The sequence below is a fragment of the Epinephelus fuscoguttatus genome, linkage group LG6 (assembly GCF_011397635.1).
Source record: "Epinephelus fuscoguttatus linkage group LG6, E.fuscoguttatus.final_Chr_v1".
NCBI lineage: Eukaryota > Metazoa > Chordata > Actinopteri > Perciformes > Serranidae > Epinephelus > Epinephelus fuscoguttatus.
Window position 1 is genome coordinate 2278268 of NC_064757.1, and position 23142 is coordinate 2301409.

General features: G+C 43.1%; 1 protein-coding gene across 1 annotated transcript in view; it reads right to left on the reverse strand.

Moving 5' to 3' along the window:
* The window catches only part of LOC125890225 (voltage-dependent N-type calcium channel subunit alpha-1B-like), a 657655-nt gene that overhangs the window by 256514 nt on the left and 377999 nt on the right, over window positions 1-23142 (reverse strand). The window contains exons 9-10 of the mRNA XM_049578752.1: window positions 778-893; window positions 521-607 (exon numbers count right to left, since the gene is read on the reverse strand). Coding sequence (XP_049434709.1) covers window positions 521-607; window positions 778-893 — 203 coding nt within the window. The remainder of the gene's footprint in view (window positions 1-520; window positions 608-777; window positions 894-23142) is intronic.

The window sequence follows — 23142 nt, forward strand, 5'->3', positions numbered from 1 at the left end:
AAATTGTGACAGCAGTTACCATTTGTTCAAAAATGTTTGTTGATGAAATGCGGTGGCAAGTATAAATACATATGTGTTTCCTAGGATACCTCCATATTACTCAGAACCCTTGAGGTAGCTCTCAGTTTAAAAAAAGGTTGGTTTCCCCTGCTGTAGATGGTAGTAATGCATAGACAGCTGGCAGAGGGAATGTACCATAGAACTTAAATAGTGATGCAGCAATACAAGAGGAGGAGTGGAAGAAGCCAACCAGCTGCTATGACAGCAGCTATGCAAAAATACAAAGTAGGAAAAAAATGTACCTTAACAGAGCATCTATTGGTCACATTAGCTAAAGGCATAATAACACGACCCCCTGTAGTCTTACAGTACACCATGGGTCATAAATTATTTAGATACAGGTTATCTCAGTATTTTGCTTTAGTTCTGGTACATTCAGCTGGTAACCACCTGATTATGCCTCCGACATGGCACTGCATTGTACATTTTTTATCTTGATTCTGAAGATAACAATCCTCACCAGAGTTGCTGTGTTTCCTTTTATACCATGCTCCATCCAGAGATTTCTCCTCTGCGTTCTTGTCTTCCTCAGCCAGCATCACCTCCTCTGCAACACAAATGTCACACCTCCATAATCCGGTCATATTTGTGTGAAAATCAATTACAGCATTCCAATGTGTTGTGTGTGTGTGTGTGTGTGTGTGTGTGTGTGTGTGGAGGGGGGGGGGTTGTTTTATTTATTTATTTTCTGGGAGGGGTGAGGGGGGGTGTTCTGACCTGCTTTGCAGATCCACTCCAGGTACCCAGTTAACTCTCTCTCTATTTGCTGTTGTCTGCGGAGCTTTAGGAATTCTTGCCTCTTCTCCACCCGCTCTCTCTCTTTGGCAAACTCCCTGTAGAAACCACAACCCCCCCACCCCACCACACACACATGCACATGCACATGCACATGCGCACGCACACATGCACACACGCACACACGCACACACACACACACACACACACACACACACATTACTAAATTAGAAAAGCCAACACGCAGACCCTAGAGCACTTCACCTTTGACAGGTACAGCGGGGTGTCCTCCTACAGGTAAGACAGTAGGATTCTGTCAGATATTAACACTCTGCTGTGGTCAACAAAATAACACACAGCATTATGAGAAAAGACAGAAATGACAAATAACATGAGTTCTGCCAACCATTTCCTTGTTAGGAAAGATGTTAGATGTCTGTAGATTCGCATTCCAGTGACATTATCATGGAACGATTTGCATAGGCTATATGGGTCAAAATTGGGTCAAACTACACTTAACTAACATAAGCTGTTTTTATGGTTATGTGAGCCACTCTATATCCTCTCTAAATCTAGTTTAAAAAAGTATTAATATCTAGCCTGGTTCCAGACCATAGACCCCGCCCAGTCAACTGAGTAGGCTTGCATCTCTGGTCTGGCATACTTCAATGAATTTGTGATTTATCTCGTCCAAACGATGGATGGACCAATGAACGCCGGGCGTCTAGCGATTAGCCAATCAGCGCCACGCTGATGTCAAGCTGTACGCCGGTGGGTAACTGGTAAGGATAGCAACAATGGCGACCGCTACAGATCCTACAGACCACATTAACGATGCTATCGAGGTATTTCGCCACTACTCGCGTTAATGGAGCACCAAATTAAGGAAGCTGCTAAACTGGATTTAACGGCGAAGCAGCTGAGTGTGCACGACGACGGAGACATTTTAAACGGGCAATGCTCGCTTGTTTTCGGCACCCCCAAGGCATGGATACTAATGACGTCAGATTCTGGGTGAGTCGTTGATCTCTACTGATTGGTTAGGGAAAAAATCAAATTCCCTCCCCCTTGTAAATCGCCTTCAATGGAAGCCATGTCAGACTGAAGGTTCTGGGAGCTACAGTCACACTCAGGCTAATTAATATCTGCTGTTGGAACTGGTTTTTCATAAATAAAGAGCATCCAGACACTCGAATACACTAACTGTTGTAAACTCGGTGAATTTTGTGAAAAAAAAAGAAGAACCAAGTTATGTCCTTTATAACAAAAACAAAAAAGAAGGAGAAAGATTAATGGAATAGCCTGGTACCCGAGGGGTTAAGGCTCCACCATGAAGCATATTTAATCAGTCTGTGTCCAGCAGATGCATGCACAGATCAAGCAGCAAAGTCCAGGGCCACAAAACGAAGCCAGGAAGGGTTCGATTTTTTTATATAACCTGCCTAATAACTATAATAACTATTTTATTAAGGCTTAAACTTTTGTATAATTAAGGGCAGGGCTGCTTGAGTAACAGGCCGCCTCCAGCTGCTTAAACACTTTCTGTGCGATCAGAGCCTAATGAAACAACCTGAAGCTGCACAGGAGACTTTTTTTAATCTTCCCTTTTACAGTCACATCCTCTGTGTGGTGACACAGAAGTTAAGACCAGCCATCAGAATATGTAGACAGGAGGAAAGTGGCAGTATGTTGTTTACAAACAGGATATGTACATATTAGGGGAGTAACAAAACAAGGATTTGTATTAACCGTGGCTTTCAGTCAAATACATTACAAACCAAATTATATGTTAAACTATTGTATTACATTTAGAAAACAAAATACACAGCTTAAACTGTGTTAATATAATGTTCTCAGTGCCACTACGCTCAACAAGGCACCCCACAGGACGGACCAGGTGACATGCTGTCTGCCCCTCCCACCCCCAAACCAGAATATTCTACTCCAGTAAAACACACTGGGAGACAGCTATGCTAAACCAGCTCATTTCAAGATAGTTAATAACACCATTATCAGAGCAGAACCAGAAGATCCTCTGTTAACCTACTGGTCTGATTTAGGCTACTTTGGTGTCACTGGGAATAAGGACAACGATAGTGAGAGAGTGGTGGATAAAACCACACCAAGCCAAAGAACGAGCCACTGCACAGCTACAGACTCCCCTTAGCAGCTAAGCCAGCAGCTCACACATGGTTGCATAGCACACAACACACCCTCTGAACCAGGCAATGAGATTTGCTGCATGCTTACAGCTTCTCATTCAGCAGCTAAGCAGTGAGCAGTAACTGCTGGTAGACCAGGTAGCCTATTCTTGTTGCTTGTGCACGCTGAGGAAGGGTTTCATCCAAAACGTTTGAGTGGCAATAAACATTATAATTGGAGTGCTGTCCTGTACCTTTTGTACACATTTTTTACAGGTAGCCTATTCAGCCAGAAAGACTGAAAGGTCTGTTAATGATGGCTAGTTAGCTTGTGTTTATGTGACTGTGGCATTTAACAGAGGTGTTTATTCACGCATTTACTAGACTGAAAGAGCTTGCTTGTGAGCTGAGAGCTTGTAAGACAAAGTGAACTCACTGCCAACACACATAGGTTAATAGAAATGACACTGATACTATGCGCTCTAATGTTAGTATTTATATTGTTGGGGAGAGGTTTTGTTAAGGCTGGCTCAGTGTGTCGTCGAGCAGGCTTTTAAGGTTCACACAAAAAATACTGGAGATAGAAATGGTGTAAAACAGTTTGACGGTCTAACTCCACAGTTCAGTACTATACAGTTAACAGTCTTTTTCTAACATTTATGTACATGTATGTATTGAGAAAGAAAAAAAATTATTGTGCTTTACCCAGACTTCAACAAGTCAATTTCAGCCAGACTGTTGTTCCTGCTTTATACAAAAAACAAATGCCCAAAATATTTGTAATGGACAATACATGCTTTGCTCACAAACCATTGTATTGTAGTGTATCGAATTGTGAAATTTGTGAACCATTGCCCCTCCTTGTACACAAACAGTATATGCTCCACTGTAGAACAGAATAGAATAGAAAGAACTTTATTTATCCCAAAGGGAAATTCAGCTGTCCAGCAGCTCAAAAGACAAAAAAACCCCAAAATAAAATACATTAAAATAAGAGCGTAAATAGAGATTAACTTAAAATAGAATTGTCCATTACACAGTCCAGTCCAGTTGTGAAAATTTGTCAGTGTGTGTGTGACTGGATTCAGGACGTATTAAACAGTCTCATTGCCGTGGGGATGAAGGATCTTCTGAAACGCTCTGTTTTGCAGTGCAGTGAGATGAGACGACTGCTGCTGCTGCTGCTGCTCCTCTGTCACTCCAGAAGGCTGTGGAGAGGGTGTAAAGACTGACATACGCAGGGACTCAAAAGCAGACTCGTGCACAGTGGAAAACACAAACTTGTCCTTTAATCTTGCCAAAGTCGGTACACAGGAGGTCAAACAGCGGAGGCAAAGGTACAGAGACGGCAGGCAAAAAGCAGGGTCCAAAAAGGGTAGCAACTAGTCAAAAAACACTGAAGACTCACAAGGAAAAAACGCTGGAACACTGGTTACGGTTACATGATGGCTTGTCATTCGGAATGAAATGAATCTGAATGAAATCATTCGGAATTAAAGTGTTTCCAGGTAATTTACATGGGAAATATTAATTCCGAATGAGGGTTTACATAGGAGATCAGTTCAATCGCCTTTATTCAGGTCTGCGCAAGGTTTGGGGCAGGGAAGGTTTCTGATTGGATAGGGGGCGGGGCGGATGTTACGTGTTTACGTTTACCGGAAGAAAACACTGTAGTCCTCGCTCCGGATAACAAGATGCTTGACGGCGCCGTTATTAGTGCCTTTTTCTGGCGTGTTTTGCTTATATTCTTGAAGCAGCAGTATGACAACAACCTTGTTCTGCTAATGCTTCATCTGTTGAGCAGGAGAAGAGAGGTAGAAGACCGTGCTGTGGCGAATGGAAACCGGTGAGTGCAACGAGTCCGACTGCTCTAGCTCAGCCCGTTGCTATGCAGCCCGTTGCTATGCGCGCTATATACGTCATCGCACCAGAAGTGCAAGGAAACGAGCATACGCAGAAAGACCGGAATGAACTCAAAGAGGAATGAGTGTATACATGCACACAAAATTCTTTCATTCGGAATGACAAACGGAATAAACCACCCCCTTTAATCGGATTTAATTTTCAATTGGAATGACCATTTTTCAATCGGAATGACCGTTTACATGACCACTTTTAATTGGAATGGCCGTTCATTCCGATTAAAAGTGGAATTAAACTGTCCATGTAAACGTACTGACTGTCACAAAGAAACAAGACGAACTGGCACAGAGGGGAGAAAACAAGCAGACTAAATACTCTACAGGGAGGGGAGACAATGAGACACAGGTGCAACACATTAGGGGCGGGGCAGTTAATCACACAGGTGGGAAAACACAAGGGCAGGAAGTGAAGGACCTGAAATGAGACAACAGGTGAGTTTCAACATAAAACAACAAAGATAAATGTGAGAAACAAAAAGTAACTTAACTAACAAGGTGAGGTGTGACAGAGAGTGTCTGCTACTGTCCATTATAGCTTTCAGTTTGCTCAATGTGCCCCTCTCCACCTCCTCCTCCTTTATTGATACTTATCGGAAATTTATACAATGATAGATCAAATGAAACACTAATTGAATTGTGTTAATACTAAGTGTTATTCATAATATAGTCAGTATTATTGTTTTTGTACAAATTACATTCATTTTTTGTTATAATAATCATTTGTCAGAGCTGATAACACCATCTCTATTGCCACTGGGCTTTGTGTTTTTAATTTAAATGAGCTAGGGAATGAGATACACAAGAGATGGCGCAAAATAGGTAGATAGAGATAGAAAGACCAATGAAGAAAGAGAGGGAGAGAAAAAGAGAGAGAAAACCAGACTATTGAAATGACAAAACAAGGAATCTCCAGTCTGCCCCTGCCGCTCAGTGACTGGTGTGTCTCCCACACAGTGGAGGGGGAAGCTCTATTCTGCATTGCAGTGGCTGTCTGCCTGCTTTCCCCAGGATGTGTGTGTGTGTGTGTGTGTGTGTGTGTGTGTGTGTGTGTGTGCAGGGACAGACTGTGGCAGCTAGCATTTCCCAGCATTGTAGCAGCTTTCAGTTACACTTACACACTGTCTCATACACATACATACTGATACATATGCCAGCATAAGCCCAAACATAAACATTACACAAAGGGTCAGAGCCATGCTAAATGGGATGATTACAAGCATTCACACACATCCAGTACACACATTTTTCTTCTCCAAACACATTCACACAAATTGAAATTCTCATATGTTGAAACATACCAATTCTCCTCCAAAATCTGCTTTATTGCCCTTCTGCACCTTCCTCACACCTTTAAACCCCCCTCCACCCTACACCCCTTTCCTCCTGCCTCACTCAGTGGAAGTCAGACCCAGTGGCGTGCACAGACTTTTTGAAGGGCAAGGGCGAAAAGAAAAAAAAGGGCACACACAGCACGTTCTCGCCACTGAAGAGGGCACTAAGTTCCACACGTTTTTGAGGGCACTTTATACATGTTTATATGTTATGCCAATATAACATTATATAGCCTTAAAACAGACTAACTAGACAGCCTACTCAAGTTAGTTTGTAGTTAGGATCAGCTGTGTAGATTCAACGTTGAACTGTGAAGAACACACAGAGACATGGATGTATGAAGGAAATAAATCCCTGGTGGGGTCTGGGGGTCCTCCCCCATAACATTTTCAATTAAGTAGATTCCATTTCCTGTATTCTAGTGCATTTTAACACCATATTAGCACCAGATAATCCAAACTGGTTCTGTGAGATATAGTTCTGGCTCAATATATATCAAAAAAGGGCCCAACATAAAAGTCATTGCAACAGTTATGTCTCATAGTATTTCTTGGTCCTAATAGTCTTCTGGAGTTTAGTGTGTTTTTTCCACCCAAGAAGGCAGTTTAGTGTGTTTTGCCAACCAGGAGGGCACTTTAGCACGCGTTTTGGCTCCCAAGAGGGCACTTCAGCGTGCGTTTTGGCTCCAAAGAGGGCTCTTTAGTGTGCGTTTTGGCTCCAAAGAGGGCACTTTAGTGTGCGTTTTGGCTCCCAGAAGGGCACTTTAGCGTGCGTTTTTCAACAATTGGGCCCCCCCTGTGCACACCACTGGTCAGACCCCAACCCCCACTGCAGCCTCTCCATAATGGCTGACCAGGTGAGGAGGGAGCTCACGTAGATCAAGGCGAGACAGGCAACAGGTCCAGATGGCATCAGCTCCAGACTGTTCAGGGACTGTGCACATCTTCAACCTGAGATTTCCTGTCCTGTGGAAGACTTCCTGTGGGGTTCCGGTCCCAAAGACCTCTTCAGACTTGTAGCCTTGACCTCCCACCTAATGAAGACCATGGAGAGGTTTATACTTAACCACCTCCAGCCCCTGGTAAGAACAGAACTGGACCCACAGCAGTTTGCTTATCATCATCTGGGCATTGGGGCGAATGACGCAGTCATCTACCTGCTCCACTGATCACTGTCACACCTGGAGAACCCCGGTAGCACTGTCTGTGAGAGTCATGTTTTTTGGCTTCTCTAGTGCTTTCAATACAATTCAGCCATCACTGCTCAGGGGGAAGCTTAAAGGAGCTGGAGTTGACTGCCACCTGACTGCATGGACCATTGACTACCTCACCAGCAGACCACAGTATGTGAGGCTTCATGACTATGTGTCTGATATGGTAGTTTGCAGCACAGGGGCCCCACAGGGTATAGTCCTCGCCCCCTCCCTCTTCACCTTGTACACACTGGACTTCAGACACAACATGGACAGCTGCCACCTCCAGACGTTCTCTGATGATACAACCATTGTTGGATGTGTGTCAGAGGGGAATGATCTGCAGTACAGGAGGGTCATCACTGACTTTGTCAACTGGTGTTAGGTCAACCACCTTCATATCAACACTAGCAGGACAAAAGAGATAGTGATAGAGGAAGGTACCCAAGGCTACTCAAGTGAACATCCAGGGTTTGGACATAGAAACTGTGAAAGAGTACAAATGTCTGGGCATTCATCTCACCAATAAACTGGACTGGTCAACAAACACAGACGTCCTGTACAAGAAGGGCCAAAGTCGTCTCCACCCACTGAGGACACTAAGGTCCTTTGGTAGCTGCAGGAAACTGCTGAGAACTTTCTATGACACCGTCGTAGTGTCTGCCATCTTCTATGCAGTGGTCTACTGAGGCTGTGGAAGTACTCACAGGGACAGGAAAAGACTGAGCAAGCTGGTCAGGAGGGCCAGCTCTGTCTTAAACTGTCCCCTGGAGTCCATCGAGGTGGTGGGTAAGAGGAGGATTTTAACCAAGCAGACATCTATCATGGACAACACCTCTCATCCCCTACATGACTGTAGGTGCACTGAGCAGCTCGTTCAGCAGTAGACTGCTGTACCTATGGCATTTAATTAGTCTCAAAACCCACACACACACAACAGTATCCGCAAGCTGAAAAGCAGCCTCACAAGGGAGTATTTCTGCTCTGTGCCCACAAAATGAGGTCTGAGACCACAGCGCTGTGACAAGAGCGCACTTGACCCCGTCTACACGAGTGCTGAGAATCCCTACACGCGCGCTCGACAATCCCTGTTCAACACTTACACAATGCCAAAAGTAGCGCGATGCAAAGAGTTGAGTTTTGAGACTGGAGACAGGGACAGTGACTGGGGTCTCTGCTCCTTTTATTGGTCAGCTGTCCACTTCTTTAATTAGCTAGACAGAGGCTGAAGTCTCCGTGCCTTTGATTGGTTAGACAGAGGCTGAAGTCTCCGCTCCTTTGATTGGACACTTTCAGCACCAGCAGTTTCTTTTTGCCAGCAGAATCATCAGACAAGAAGATGTGGGAGGAAAAAGAGGTAAGTTAACCAAAGATACTCTATTCATGATTTCTAATTTCTAATTTCCAGACTCTCTCTGGTTTCTAAATTAACTTACTTACTAACTTAAACATGAGGAACACCACCCCTACAATTCTCTAACCAAAATGCAAACAAAATGATCAGCACATGGTATGGCAGACGTTAATGTTCCACAGTTACTTAGGGACAGTTGCAGGATGTTGCACGACGGGTGATGTCCATGCTGCAGACTGCCCTGTCTGAACCAGCACCTAGAGGCAGTGAGGTTTGTTGTTACTGTCATCCTAATATGCTCTACCGTGTTACTATTCTGCTGTGAAACACTGGTCGCTGGATGCTGGTTTGCAGAATCAGCAGGAACTCCTTATCATTTCAAAGACCATTTGAATAATCAAGTATATACAATGTGCCATCAACAAATGATTTCTTTATAGTTCCCACTGGCAACATCACTTTGATATAGCATCATGACATGCATAACAATGTCATGATGCACTAAAAATGATTACTTAGAGACAATATAATGGTGACAATAACAACAATCCTCACTGTCTCTAGGTGCTGGCTCAGACAGGGCAGTCTGCAGCAGGGACATCACCCGTCACGCAGCATCCTGCAACTGTCCCCAAGTAACTATTATTCAGTAACTGAGTAACTGAGTAATAGTTACTTTTCTATTGCTGTTTAGTGTAAAACAATACAGCAGACTTTTTTAATATCTAAACTGAGAGAATAGCCTGAGCAGTCCCAGATGTCCTCCTCATCCACTGTAGTGGGAATGACCTGGGAGATGTAGGTAGGAGGCTGCTGCCGGTCCAGGGAAGATTGACAAGGTTTGTGAACAGTGTTATTGCTATATATGTTCATTGTTTAGGTGGCAGCTTTGTCACCCTCACACAAGGCTTGACACTCCTGGGCTATTTGTGAACAATGCAGTTTATTTCACCATGAGGGGTCGGCCCTATGTCAGCTGTAACAGTAACAACTAGTTTATGACATTAGATTTTATAGTTGATATCCCTCTATGGTACGCATTATGATGCCAGGTAGGAAACAAATGTTTGGAGTGTTTTTATGTGTTAAAATAGACTAAATCTGAAGGCAACATTGTACCATAATGGTGCATAAGTGAAAAGGACAGTTGTTTTTTTTTTAGTTTGAACATCAGTCATTTCATAAACATGTGTAAAATATTCAATAGCTTCAAATGGTTACAACACATGCCATTTCAAATGTAAAGGCATTATAAAAGGAACTTTTTTAAAGGGTTTCTTGTCTGAATTGTGGAACAACCCATTGAAATGAATGTCTCGAAGAAACTAAGTGTAATTCTTTGAACTTTACACAAATTACTTTTCAAAACAAAGATCAGAACCATTTGCAATACAATAATCTGGTGTCAAATTCCAGTGTTTGATCATCACTGCTCTATTTCAATGCCTGTCCTGTGTCTTTCCTGACATCATTTGTGGTGTTGCCGCTCAGTGCTTATGGAACTCCATGAAGCAGTTTTTTCAGGAGTGAAGCACAGGTAGGTGACATACTTTGTGCACTGCACTTTGATTATACCCTTACATCCAGGGTACTTGCACCGGGCTGTTTTCTCCACCCAAATAGGCCAATGGTCAGTGTTGTCCTGATGCAAAGGTGGTGATGGCACTGGTGAAGTGGGGCCTCTGTGCTTCTTCTCAGCCAGGTCTTCATTGTTTGATGGTCTTCTCCTAGCCTGAACTTTACTTTACTGCAACCAACATCAGATTTGTTAAATTGTAAAGATCAAAACAAAATTATGATGAATGGTATGCCTTTGAACATATATATACCTATACGCACACTACCAAAATTTCATGCTGCCATGGTGATTCTATAATGGTTCACTGTTGCCTCAAGGCAACATATGCAATTTCCCATAATGGTATATTGTTGCCTCAGGGCAACGGTTGCATTTTAAGAAGTTTTCATTATTTAATTATCAAATAAATTGCAATAAACTATCAAAAATTAAGGTTTACTCAACTATTAGTGTGAATATATTTTTTTCCAGACACAAAAGGGACAGGAAATTATGTTGTCAAAAATTGCAAAGTTGTTTCCGTTGAAAAGGACCCGGCCCCAGATAAGCGGATGAAAATGGATGGATGGATGGATGGATGGATGGATGGATATGTACAGTAGTTATATAAATAGACTTATTGTGCAGTATGTGCAAAGTGTTCTTGTGTTTATTCTAACAGTTCATTCATTCAAATAAACAGAAGAAGTGTGTGCTCTAGAGAAAGGATCAGCACTCAGTGAATAACCTCCTAAGCCCTATGATAAGCTATTATGGCAAGGCTTAACTATACAGACCAGTGAGCAGTGATAACTAACATGTCTTTGGGGTCATCAGGTGGGAACCTCTTTTCACCAGTGTTTCTTCTAGTTGGTCCCACGACACCTCCAGGAGGCTAGACAGTGATCTCTGGTGTCTCAGAGACACTCCCCTAATGCCAGGTCTCACTGCTCCCCGCACCAACCCAACAACCTCCTTTACTTTACTTATGCATGGCTTTCTCAGCCCAAACATCACTGCCACCTTCAACCAAACCCGGGCTCTGTACATGCGAGCTCCAGGTAGAAACAGTGCTGATACTACCTTTCCTAGCACATTCACCATACTCTTTTTCACATGCTACATAGCATAACTCCAATATAAGCTAAAGTTAAAGGAGACAGATTAACTCACAGGATCAGCAAACACACTCACCTTGCAGCATGGTCTCAAACAAACTTAAACACTTAAATAACCTTCCTCTTCCTGGATTTTCTCCTGAGAGGACTGATTGGTGGATCTCTCCACCTGATCTCAAGGAGTTATGTACCCTGCTTCGTAGTTCCCCCTGCTGGCCCCCAACTGACATTATTTCTTCTCTTATAGATAAACTGGCCAGCTCTGGCTTCTTCATCTGACATTTCCTTCACTGTCTTCCTCGAACTCTGTCCCTGCACTCCGAGTTCCCCCAGGAGCAAGACAGCTGATCTTGCTATGAATCCCCTACACCCCACTTCCGCTGGACAAATCCTAGTTTTCCATCCTCACTGCTCAGCTTCTGCTCCTAAGTCTGCATATCTAAGCTTTTTTCTTTCATAGGCTTCTTCCACTGAGTCTTCCCAAGGAACTGTCAGCTCAATGAAATAAACTATCCCTTGACTTACTGACCAAAACACTATGTCAGGCCTCTGCTTGGTACAAACTATTTCCTGGGGAACAACAATCTTTCCCCCTAAATCTACTTGCATTTCCCAATCACAAGCACCTTCTAGGCGGCCACACCCTTGCCTCCTCACTAACTTATCCCTTCTGTATTTCTCCCCCTCACGGACAAACTGAATTGCTAAACTCCTATTCTTAACACCTTCTGAATTTACCTGTCTTCATTTCCCTTCGATGCCTGCAACTAAACATTTCAGCACCTGGTTATGTTGCCATGTATATCGGCCTTGTGACAAGCTAACTTTACAGCCTGACAAAATATGCTTTAAGGTTGCGGTACCTGAACACAATGGGCATGATGGGTCCCCATCTACTGACAGTTTTAGGTTCTGGGGGGTTGGTAACACATCGTATGTAGCCCCTACCAGGAATCTAATACGATTCTCCTCCATATCTTTGAGACCTGCTTTATTCCATACTGGTTTGCCTGAGCCAAGCCCCAGGCCTCCCCAGCCAAACTGAACATTACCTACAATCTCTGTATGCCTAAGAGCTGCCTCTGCCTCCTGAACTACCGATCTTGGGTTCCACTTCCTCCCCTTGGTTGGATTTGGAACCACACTCCTAACTACCATGTCCTTACTCCCAGATAACAAGAGCTCTGTCCTGACCTTGGTACATTTAAATTCTTCTGTTAAACTAGATACTGGCAGCTGAAGTATCCCTTTTCCATACAATGCAACACTACTTTGGCACCTAGGAGCGCCCAACCACTTCCTAATATAAGCGCTAACCAACCTTTCAATTCTCTCCACAACGGATATTGGAATTTCATAAACTGACAGTGGCCACATTAACCTAGGATATAGCCCAAATTGCAAACACCACAACTTCAACTTTCCTGGAAGTTCTTATTTATCTATTCTATCCAATCCTTCTGCCACAACTTTTCTAAATTTCACCACCTGTTCCTCATCATTCAACTCTACATTGTACCACCTACCTAAGCTCTTAACAGACTTTTCCCTAATTGTTGGGATTTCCTCATCATCTATGAAAAACTTCCTATCACTTAACTTCCCTCTACATATCGAGATGCTTCTAGACTTACTAGGCTTGATCTTCATGCTGGCCCACTTGAAGTTCTTATTTACCTTCTCTAGTAGCCTCTTTGTACATGGCATTGCTGTGGTCACCAGTGTCATGTCATCCATGTAAACCCTAACTGGTGGAAGATGCAACCCGTTCTGCCGTCTCTCCCCACCTACCACCCACTTAGAAGGCCTGATGATTACTTCCATCGCCATAGTAAATGCTAATGGAGAAATTGTACACCCTGCCATGATGCCTATTTCTAGCCTCTGCCAACCTGTTGTGATACCTGCCGTACTTTGTAACTAATGCTACTCAGTGACATGATGACACAGTGATTCTCATGGAGCTGCTGAGGAATCATAATCTGTCATCAGACTGATTTCAACACTCTGGAGTTCTTTCTGCTGAGTGGGTGTGGGGGGGAGTTCAGAGATCGTTGTTTTTCCGGTAATGACGTTTTATTGCCTACTGAACGGCTACAACAGCCTTACAGTTAGGAGTTATATCGCCACCTACTGCTTTGGCATGTGTATTACATTGCTTGATATTGGCATTTGCGGTGTCACGTGGACGGAGGTATTTTTATTACACCGCTCATATGGACGCAGATTTTTTTAAAAACTGGAGGCCAAAAAAGTTTGGTTTTAAAAATACCCATGCTCGTGTGGACTAGGCCTTAGACACAACCTAATATTCTGAAAGTATGCTTTAACCAAGTTAACAACTACCTGTGGCACTTTGAAGTAGTCAAATGCACTCCAAATGAGGCTATGCGGTACTGAACCAAACGCATTTGCAAGATCTAAAAATATTACATGCAGGTCCCTTTTCTTAATCTTCGCTGCCTGACTCTGGTGCCAGATCATGCTAGTATGCTCTAAACACCCTGCAAAACCTGGTATTCCTGCCTTCTGCACCATGGTATCTATCAAGCTATTCCTTTCTAAGTAGCTAGCTAATCTCTGCGCTACTACACTAAAGAAAATCTTCCCCTCCACATTCAAGAGAGAAATCATCCGGAATTGGCTAAGGTCCACAGACTCCTTCTCCTTAGGAATAAGGACACCCCCTGCCCTACACCATGCTCTTGGGATAATTTGTTTCTCCCAAACTATTCTTAGCTGTTTCCACAAAAATTTAAGGATATCAGGTGCACTTTTATAAACCTGGTAGGGGACTCCATTAGGCCCTGGGGCCAAAGAAGCCTTTGAACGCCTGACCACCTCCTGAACTTCCTTCCACCTAGGTGGCCTGAAAGCCTCAAATTCTAATGAGTGAGTAGTGCAATCTCCAAGAAGATAGTCCAGCTGTGTGTTCTTCACCTTATTAGCAGGCTAATTTAGCAAAGTAACATTAAGAGGAGATGCATTGCTTATCCTCAAACAATTGGGATCAGAAATAATATCATGAGTCCATTATGAAATGGACTAATATAAGACTCCTATGTTGTGTTGTTTGCCCACAAACTTATTTTTCAGATATCTGCATTGGGTTAATGTGAAAGACAAGTTTATTGAAAAACTGAATGAGATTAACCTTACATCAATCGCTACCGTAACATTTTGTCCGGTACTCTGAGGCTAGTGACTGTCATAGTTGAGCTGCTGACAACCTCAGAATCATAATATTGTTTTAAGGACAATAAGTTTATCGGCAGGTGCAGTTGATATTCATAGTTTGCATTTTATCATTCACTGAAACATCATATGAATTTAATAGTAGCTAAGTACTGTATGCAGTTATTTAGCTACCTATGAAGAGAACACTTCCCCATTATGGTTTCTGGAAGAGAGTTGATGACAGCATATGAGTTGTTTTCTGCTTTATGCCACAGGGGGAGTATACCATTAAGTGAGCGCTTCTGTTATGTGGCAAGCAACATACATTGTATTATTAATTATATTACCAGAAAGCTTAAATTTCACATCTATATACCGAGTATATTAGTAAATTATAGCTGTGCAGAGCCCTAACTTGCCAGTCACGACACTGTAGTGATATATACAAATAGGGGTTACAGGCTTCAGTACCCACAGCCGGCTCTGAGGCATGGCAGCAGCCCTTTGAAGGTCAGTTGTTTGACAGAATGAAATTCAAAAGTTTAGTAATTTAAGTTAACCGTTATTTCCCCTTTTAAATTTCTTAAAAGCTGTTTTGCTATTTTTTATACTGAAATTTGCCATTAGAACCTATGTATGTTTAGTGCTGATTTTATGTAACAGGGTCAATTATGCAGCAGCAATATGTGTAAAAGAAAATACAGTAAATTAGTTATTGTGTTATAATTACACAAAATCTGTGTAACCTTAAGTTTATTTTATTTATATTTATTTTAGTTAATACCTGACACCTTAGGCCTCTGAGTCAGTTTTGTGGAACTTTAATTTGAGACTGTACCCCTACATTGCCAAGGTCACTTGTCAATGGAGACAGGACCCTGAGAAAAACCAGCAAAGCCGTTCTGGCCAGGGAACTGGAGAAGCAAGTCTTACCAGCAGAGACCATCCCTGAGCCATCTGCGACCATCATCAATGGGATGAGTCTGGTTCAGAAGATGAAGGGCAATGAGCAGACCTTCTCTCAACTTGCAGACTCGGTCCTGAATCAAATCCTACATGAAGGAGCCAGAAGCCAGAGGATTGATGTGGTCTTCAATGTATATCGAGAGGAATCAAGAGAGAAAATAGGGGTTGCACCACAGGAATACAGTTCCGAAACATTGCACCAGGTCACCAGATTCAGCAATGGAGAAGGTTTCTTGGGAGCTTGGCCAACAAGACAAACCTCATAAGGTTCTTGGTGGTTAAGTTGAAGACACCCAAGCTGAGACACAAGCTGAATGACAAGCAGCTGTACATTGCCAGTGAGGAAAGCTGCTTGCACATCACCAAGGATCAGTGGGCAGAGGTTGAGGGCCTGCAGTCAAACCAAGAGGAGGCTGACACAAGAATCATTTTGCATGCAGCCCATGCTGCAAAGGAAGGCTACAGTGCTGTTGTAGTAGCAGCTGATGACACTGATGTGCTGGTGCTCTGCCTGGCATTCTTTGTTGATATCTCCTGTCCCTTATTCCAGAAAAATATGGAGCAAAGAACCGGGTTAGGTATCTTGATATCACCAAGCTACGTCAGGGGCTGGGAGACGGTGTCTGTAATTGGCATGCATACATTCACCGGATGCGATACTGTGAGTGCCTTCACAGGCCGTGGTAAGCTCTGAGCCTTGAAGCTTATCACAAGATCAGAGCATTTCCAAGAAGTGTTCCCTGAGCTGGGGCAGTCCTGGGAAGTATCCCCTGACCTATTCAAGAGGCTGCAAGCATTCCCATGTAAACTGCACTCAGCACCTGCGATGACAGAGGATATCAACACAGCCCACTACCAACTTTTGTGTGCACAGGGTGGGGAGCTTGAATGTAGCCAGCTACCACCATGCGAGGACTGCCAACTACCAGGCTGGCATCTGGAGAGGTAGTCTCCAGCAACAGCTGCAAGTCCCAAGCCCAGTTGAACATGCCTGGGCCAGAAATGATGATGGTCAGCTCACCCTTGAATGGATGCGGGGATCTCCAGCCCCTGAGGCAGTGCTGCAGCTGCTGTCCTGCAACTGCAGTCATAGATGCAAGCTTCCGGAATGCCAGTGCATGAGGAATGGCTTGAAATGTACCAATCTGTGCAAGTTGCAAACATGTGACAATCAACCCCAAGAGGATGACCTTGACTGACTGGCCTTGAAATACTTTAAATACTGTACTAGTGTGCTCCGCATTCTTTGACAAAAGGATCATAATCTATTTTTTCCTAGTTCTTTGTTCAAATGATTGCTTCAAAAGTAAAAAGTGTTGATTTGTTTCATGAGTATGTTAACATTTTCCTTAAATTCAGAAACATAAATGTTGCAGGTGAATCATATTGTATTATTACTTGAATTTTAATGACAACACTGACATGTTGTGCAAGAAGGGCCAGCAATATTTGTATTGTCTTAGGAAACTGTCTTTTTTTCAAGCGGATAGGACCCTCATGACCTTTTCTTTTCTACAAATCTTGTATTGAGTCTGTGCTCACATTTTCATTATTGTGCTGGTATGGGAACCTCAGTGTCAAGGCAAAAAATTCACTTAACAGGATAGTTAAGTTGAGCAGTAAGATTCTGGGAGCGTTACAGGGTCTGTTGTCTGATCTGTTCACTAGACAGGTGGGAAGGGAAGCTAGTAGCATCTGTCTGATGCCACCCACCCCCTGTTCAATGAATTTCAGTCTTTACCCTCTGGCTGTAGGTTCAGGTTCCCTCCCGTTAAGACAAACAGGTACAAGCACTCATTTATTCCTTCAGCCATCTCCATTCTTAATTCAGGCCAGAGGGGAGGTAACTAGCCCCTACCTGGCTGTGTCGCACGTTATATTCAGTGTATTTATACTCTCATGTTTCTATGTATTTTTCTTGCTTTTTTTTTGATATATCAATTGAGGTGAGCCATGCTGTGAACTTGGCCACTGCTGTTGATTTATTTAGTGCTCACTGTTTTTTGGGAATGTGCTATTTATGTGTATGTATGTACTGTACCCATCTGTTTTAGTCTTTGCTGCAAAATCAATTGCGCCTTGGGGACATAAATAAAGTTGAAGTTGAAGTTACCATAGGCATAGGGATCTTGATAAAAATAAACCTTTCACGTTTTATGGACACTGCCTGAAACACCATACACTCAGGGCCGCCCCTCCCTAAACGCAGAACATGCGCTGTGCGTAGGGCCTCATCTTCCATGGGGGGGCCACATATTGCACGAGGGGACGCATTTGCACATATGCGCAATGGATGCGCACATGCGCTACCGTGAGGCGCGCGTAGAATCAGCTCGAGGAAGGAGAGAAGAGACCTGACCGCCCATGCGTCGCTGCAATGATTGACAGCACTGGACATCTTAACAATAAGAGGGGTGCGCTGGCAGGCACTTGCAGAGCTGCAGCAGGTGAAGAGTTGTCGTCCAAAAGAGCCTCAGGAGTGTGTGCGGGGACGGGAGGGCGGGCGGGCTCCACGGAGGGGGAGATCCGAGCCTCGGGGGTATATGCGGGCGGGAGGTCGGATGCTCCCAGAGAGGGGAGAGGGAGAAATATAGCTAAATAAGATGAAAATAGAAAAGAATGTCTCTGTATTTTATTTCTGTTTTCAGTGTTTAATTAAGGTGGGAGAGGCGGAGGGCTGAGGGAGATCGGATGCCTCCAGAGAGGGGAGAGGGAGAAATATAACAAAATAAGATTAAATAGGAAAAACCTGTCTCCCTCTTTTTTTTATTTTCAGTGTTTAATCAAGGGTGGGGGATTGAGGTGGTGGAAGTTACTTTCTTTTGATGAGTAATTGATGGCTATTTGTGACTCAGATTTGTTTATTTATTTATTTCAGTTTGAAGTTATTTTTATTTAATATCTATTTATTTATTTCAGGTTGAATTTTTTATTTTATTTGACTCATAAAGCCAAACTACTGTAAGTACAGGACATTTGTTATTGCCAGTAAAGGTTGTCAAGTTAAATGGCAAGTTGTTGTACGGTCATTTTGTACCTATGATACATTTGGGATGGGGGCCTCCAAATAAAATTTCGCTTAGGGCCCCAATTTGGTCAGGGGCAGCCCTGCATACACTTATAAAAATGAGTATATCTCCAGAACTATAAGGGCTACATCCATAGACTCAAGACTCAAGACTTTTGAGATTTAAAATCTGGTGTCTAAAAGAATGTAAATATTATGTAATTACTCTGATGTGAATAGATACAGAAGAGAAAAATTAAAATGTAATTTCCGCCTATGCAGAATTTTGAAAAAGAAGGATGTAGCAGCCTCATATTTCATCTGGGTAGCCAATAATACCATTTTTTTCAGTTCTTAAATATCTTAAGAATGTATTGGATTGATTTAGACAGCCTGAGTAGTCAACAAGTAGTTAACAAACACCATAGTACCAAACAGGCACCATACACAGTTACTGGATTTCCACTACAGGGGTCCATATATTCAGCACATGATAACCATCACTAAGCTACCAGTCTGCAATGGTTATCATGCCAAATTGTGAACTAGAGATGTGTAGCAAGTCAAAAAAGCAAACTAGAAATTGCCCACCCATTTTATTGTCGTGGGTCAATTCTGGGGTCTTGGCTCATGGACTATCTTCTTACTCTACAAAAACAAATCATCATCAAGTCCTTGCCGTAATAGATACACTTGACAGCAGGCACTGAAAAAATCTTTCTCACATGGGTAATGCCTTTGTAAACAAACAGACAAAAATAAAATATTTTGATAAAACCTCTTACTCGTGTTATCAACCTCAACATTACCACTGGGAATTTCCAGAGTAAAAAGAGATTAGCAAGAGTAATACTAATTTTTAAACCAAGGGCAGTTAATCAGGCATGCAACGATAGGCCAATTAGTATCCTGCCTGTTTTTCTAAAGTTCTGGTAAAAGACGTAGCTCCCTAGTTAATGAAGTATGTCGAATCAAATAATTATGTACACCCCTTACAGGCTGACTTCCCTCCATATTATTTTAAAGAGACTACTACTTGCTCGCTTATAGAACAGCTTAAATCATAATTTAATTAAGGTACAGTGGGTGCAAGTCTAATTTGGCCGCATCCCTGCGTGAATCACGCATGAAAATCTGATGACTGCAGTTGAGGGGGAAAGGGGGGTTAATTACTATATCCAGGAGTAGCTGCAGTGTATGCAAACAACCACCAGGTGGCACATGTGAGTAGATAATATCACGAATAATTTTACTTTGGCCAGGAGATGTAACTGATAAAAGCTTGTCTTTACAACATTGTCAATTTGTTTATCAAATTTCAAATAACTGTCAAAGATCACTCCCAGATTTCTGACAGTAGGACTGAACGATGAAGACAAGGCACCAAAGCCAGTCGTCACAGTATCCCCAAACACAATGAACTCTGTTTTGTCTTCATTTAAATGCACAAAGTTTTGGGCCAACCACTGCTTGATGTCAGCAATACAGTCAAGTAGGGAAATTTGTGCATCAGTACCTCTAGGCTTCAATGGATAGATTTGCAGATCAAATGCGTAACAATGAAAAGAAAGGTTGTGCCTGGCTATAATAGACCCAAGTGGTAACATATACAGTATATGACGAAAAAAGAATAGAGCCAAGAATAGAACCTTGCAGGACCCCACATGGGAGAGAGGCACTGAAGGAGCAGGAATCACCAATCATTACAGAAAAGGTTCTATCGGACAAATAAGACGTAAACCACTTAAGTACAGTGCCGCGAAAGCCAACACAGTGATTCAGGCGTGACAGGAGGACTGTATGGTCCACTGTATCAAAGGCTGCTGTGAGATCTAGCAGAACTAAGACAACAGGGCACTTGGCATCAACAGACAATACAATATCATTGTGCACCTTTAACAAGGCAGACTCAGTGCCATGACGAGACCTGAACCCAGATTGGAATTTTTCAAAAACAGAGTTGTTTTCCAGAAAGGACTGTAACTGTACCAAAACAACTTTCTCTAAAACCTTAGAGAGAAAGGGCATATGAAAAACAGGTCTAAAATTTGATAACACAGAGGAGTCAAGATGAGATTTTTTTGGAAGGGGCCTAACCACAGCGTGTTTAAAGACAGCTGGGACGGCTCCTAAACTAAGGCAGGTGTTCACAAATACCAAAAGACCAGGCCCAACAGTATTAAAAGCACTTTTTAGCATTTTGGCAGGAACAACCTCCAAAGGACAGTTAGTAGGCTTCAAAGATTTCACAGTGTCAGCGAGGGAGGGGAGAGAAACCAACTCAAAGTGCTCAAACACAGCACAGTGGGCTGGGGCAACAGACAGATCCTTCAAAATCAAAACTCTTGTTGGTAGCCTGTCTGACGGAATTCACTTTGTCAACAAAAAAGCAAAGAAAATTCTCACAAGTGGTGGTTGAGGCATCAGTCACAACAGAAGTAGGTGGGGTTATAAAATAATTAATTGTATTAAAAAACACCCTGGGACAATGGTTGCTTCTAGAAATAATATCAGAGAAAACTGAGATTTTGCCTCCCTCACAGCCCTCTGATAATCAGTAAAACAGTCCCTTAACATTTCCAGAGACACATGTAGTTTGTCCTTTTTCCATCTTCGTTCAGCTTGCCTGCAACATTGCCTAATGGCATGGGGGGTGTCATTTAACCATGGCTCTGTCCTTGGTTTGGCAGATTTTTGCCGAAAACGGGCATCAGAGTCCAAAATCCTGGAGCAGGTGGTATAGAACGAGGACAGAATATTATCTGGACAAAGAGGGGAGACCAGGCCATTCGAGGCAAAAAAAACTGAGAGTCCCTGAATGCAGCAGAAAATTCATCAGCTGTAGAGGAAGTGATGATGCGACGCCGACAAGATGGAGCAAGAGGCTTGCTGACTGATGAGGGGGCTTGAAATTCAAAAATGGGGAAATGATCTGAGATGGCAGTCTTAGAAATCTCATAAAAGGAGATTGAGAGCCCAGAAGAAATAATAAGGTCCAAAGTGTGCCCAAGATGACATGTAGGTTTATCCACTGATTGAATTAAATTAAAAGTTGCGAAAAGCCTTTTAAATTCAGTGGCGAACTGGTCAGAAGGACAACAAACATGAACATGAAAATCCCCACAAATCAGGAGTTTGTCATATTTTGGGAGAATGTCCGCCAAAAACTCAGAAAACTCATGAATGAAGTCCTTATTATATTTGGGAGGGCAATAGACAACAGCACATAACACAGGACTTGCAAACTCCACCACAAATAATTGCCGCTCAAAACAGGAGTAAGTATCTGTGGGAAGAAGCTGACATTTAAAACTGTTAAATACAGCAACAACCCCGCCCCCTCGACCAGAAAGTCGAGGGGACCTGACGAAGGAACAGCCAGGTGGGAGGAGCTCTGAGAAGGCGCTGTTTTCACCTGGTTTCAGCCAGGTTTCCATCAACAGGAGAAAATCCAGGGAAGAAGAAGTAAAAAAGTCATTCAGGGTTAAAGTCTTGTTAGCCACAGTCCTAATGTTTACCAGAGCCATGCGAGTTAAACACTGGTCAGCTTGTTGGGAGGCATGGCCGATCGGGCAGAGACTCTCCGGCGCACAGCCCCGTCTACAGATCCTCGTGGGCTGGTGACAGGGGAGCGGATACCCGGCCTCTGGAACAGCCGGCAGCAGCCATCGGTAGCAATAATCCGTGGAGCCTCGCATGCTGTGGCTAGCACACTCCTTGGAGAGCTCAAACGGTCGATGACGAGGGTTATTTGTGGAGGATGAAGCCTCTCAGTCTGCATACTACTCCACCTCTCGTCTCCTGCGTTGGCTGTTGCATAGCAACCCGCTGGATGGACGCCATAAGCATGGCGGTATAGACGCCAACAGAGGCGGCGGTGTCTTTGGCTATCCACTGAAGTCATGGATCAGTAGGTTGTCCACAGAATCGCGGATATTTAAAAGAGTTAGGTGATCATACACCAGCAGCGGTGACACATTATGGACAAAAAAAACGCTAAAAACAGGACAATACACAGAAAAGGTAACATAGGCAGACGGCCAGCCACACACAATGGCGCCATCTTGCCTTGCCTTCAAAAAATATTGTCATATAGATGTGTTCAGGGTGAGACTATTATGAATCGTGAAGTTTCGTGGAGATCAGACCATTTACTCCAAAGTTATGGCAATTTCGTGTTTAATGGCGAGACATCAAAATTCAGCGCTCCGCAGTGGCCATGCCCTTCAACGTGAGGTAGATCTTGTAATTATTTTTGACCACAAAGTTGTCAAGCTGGCACAAACTAATTATGAAGGTAATCCGATGAAATAACAGGAGTCTGTTAAAATACAACACGTGGAAAATGCCCATGATGACCATGGAATTCAAAATAGCTGACTTCCTGTTGAGTTTAGGCAATAGGTCCAAGAGGCTTTTCTGTGCGTCAGGGCGTGATACATCACAGGGAGGCTGCTCTTTAAGTTCATCATGGCCAAGCAATTTTGCAACGCCCACTGACGAAACTTATATCATGTGTCCAGGCCTAGACTATTAAGGAGCATGTGAAGTTTCAGGCAGATTGTGAACACTGAAGTACA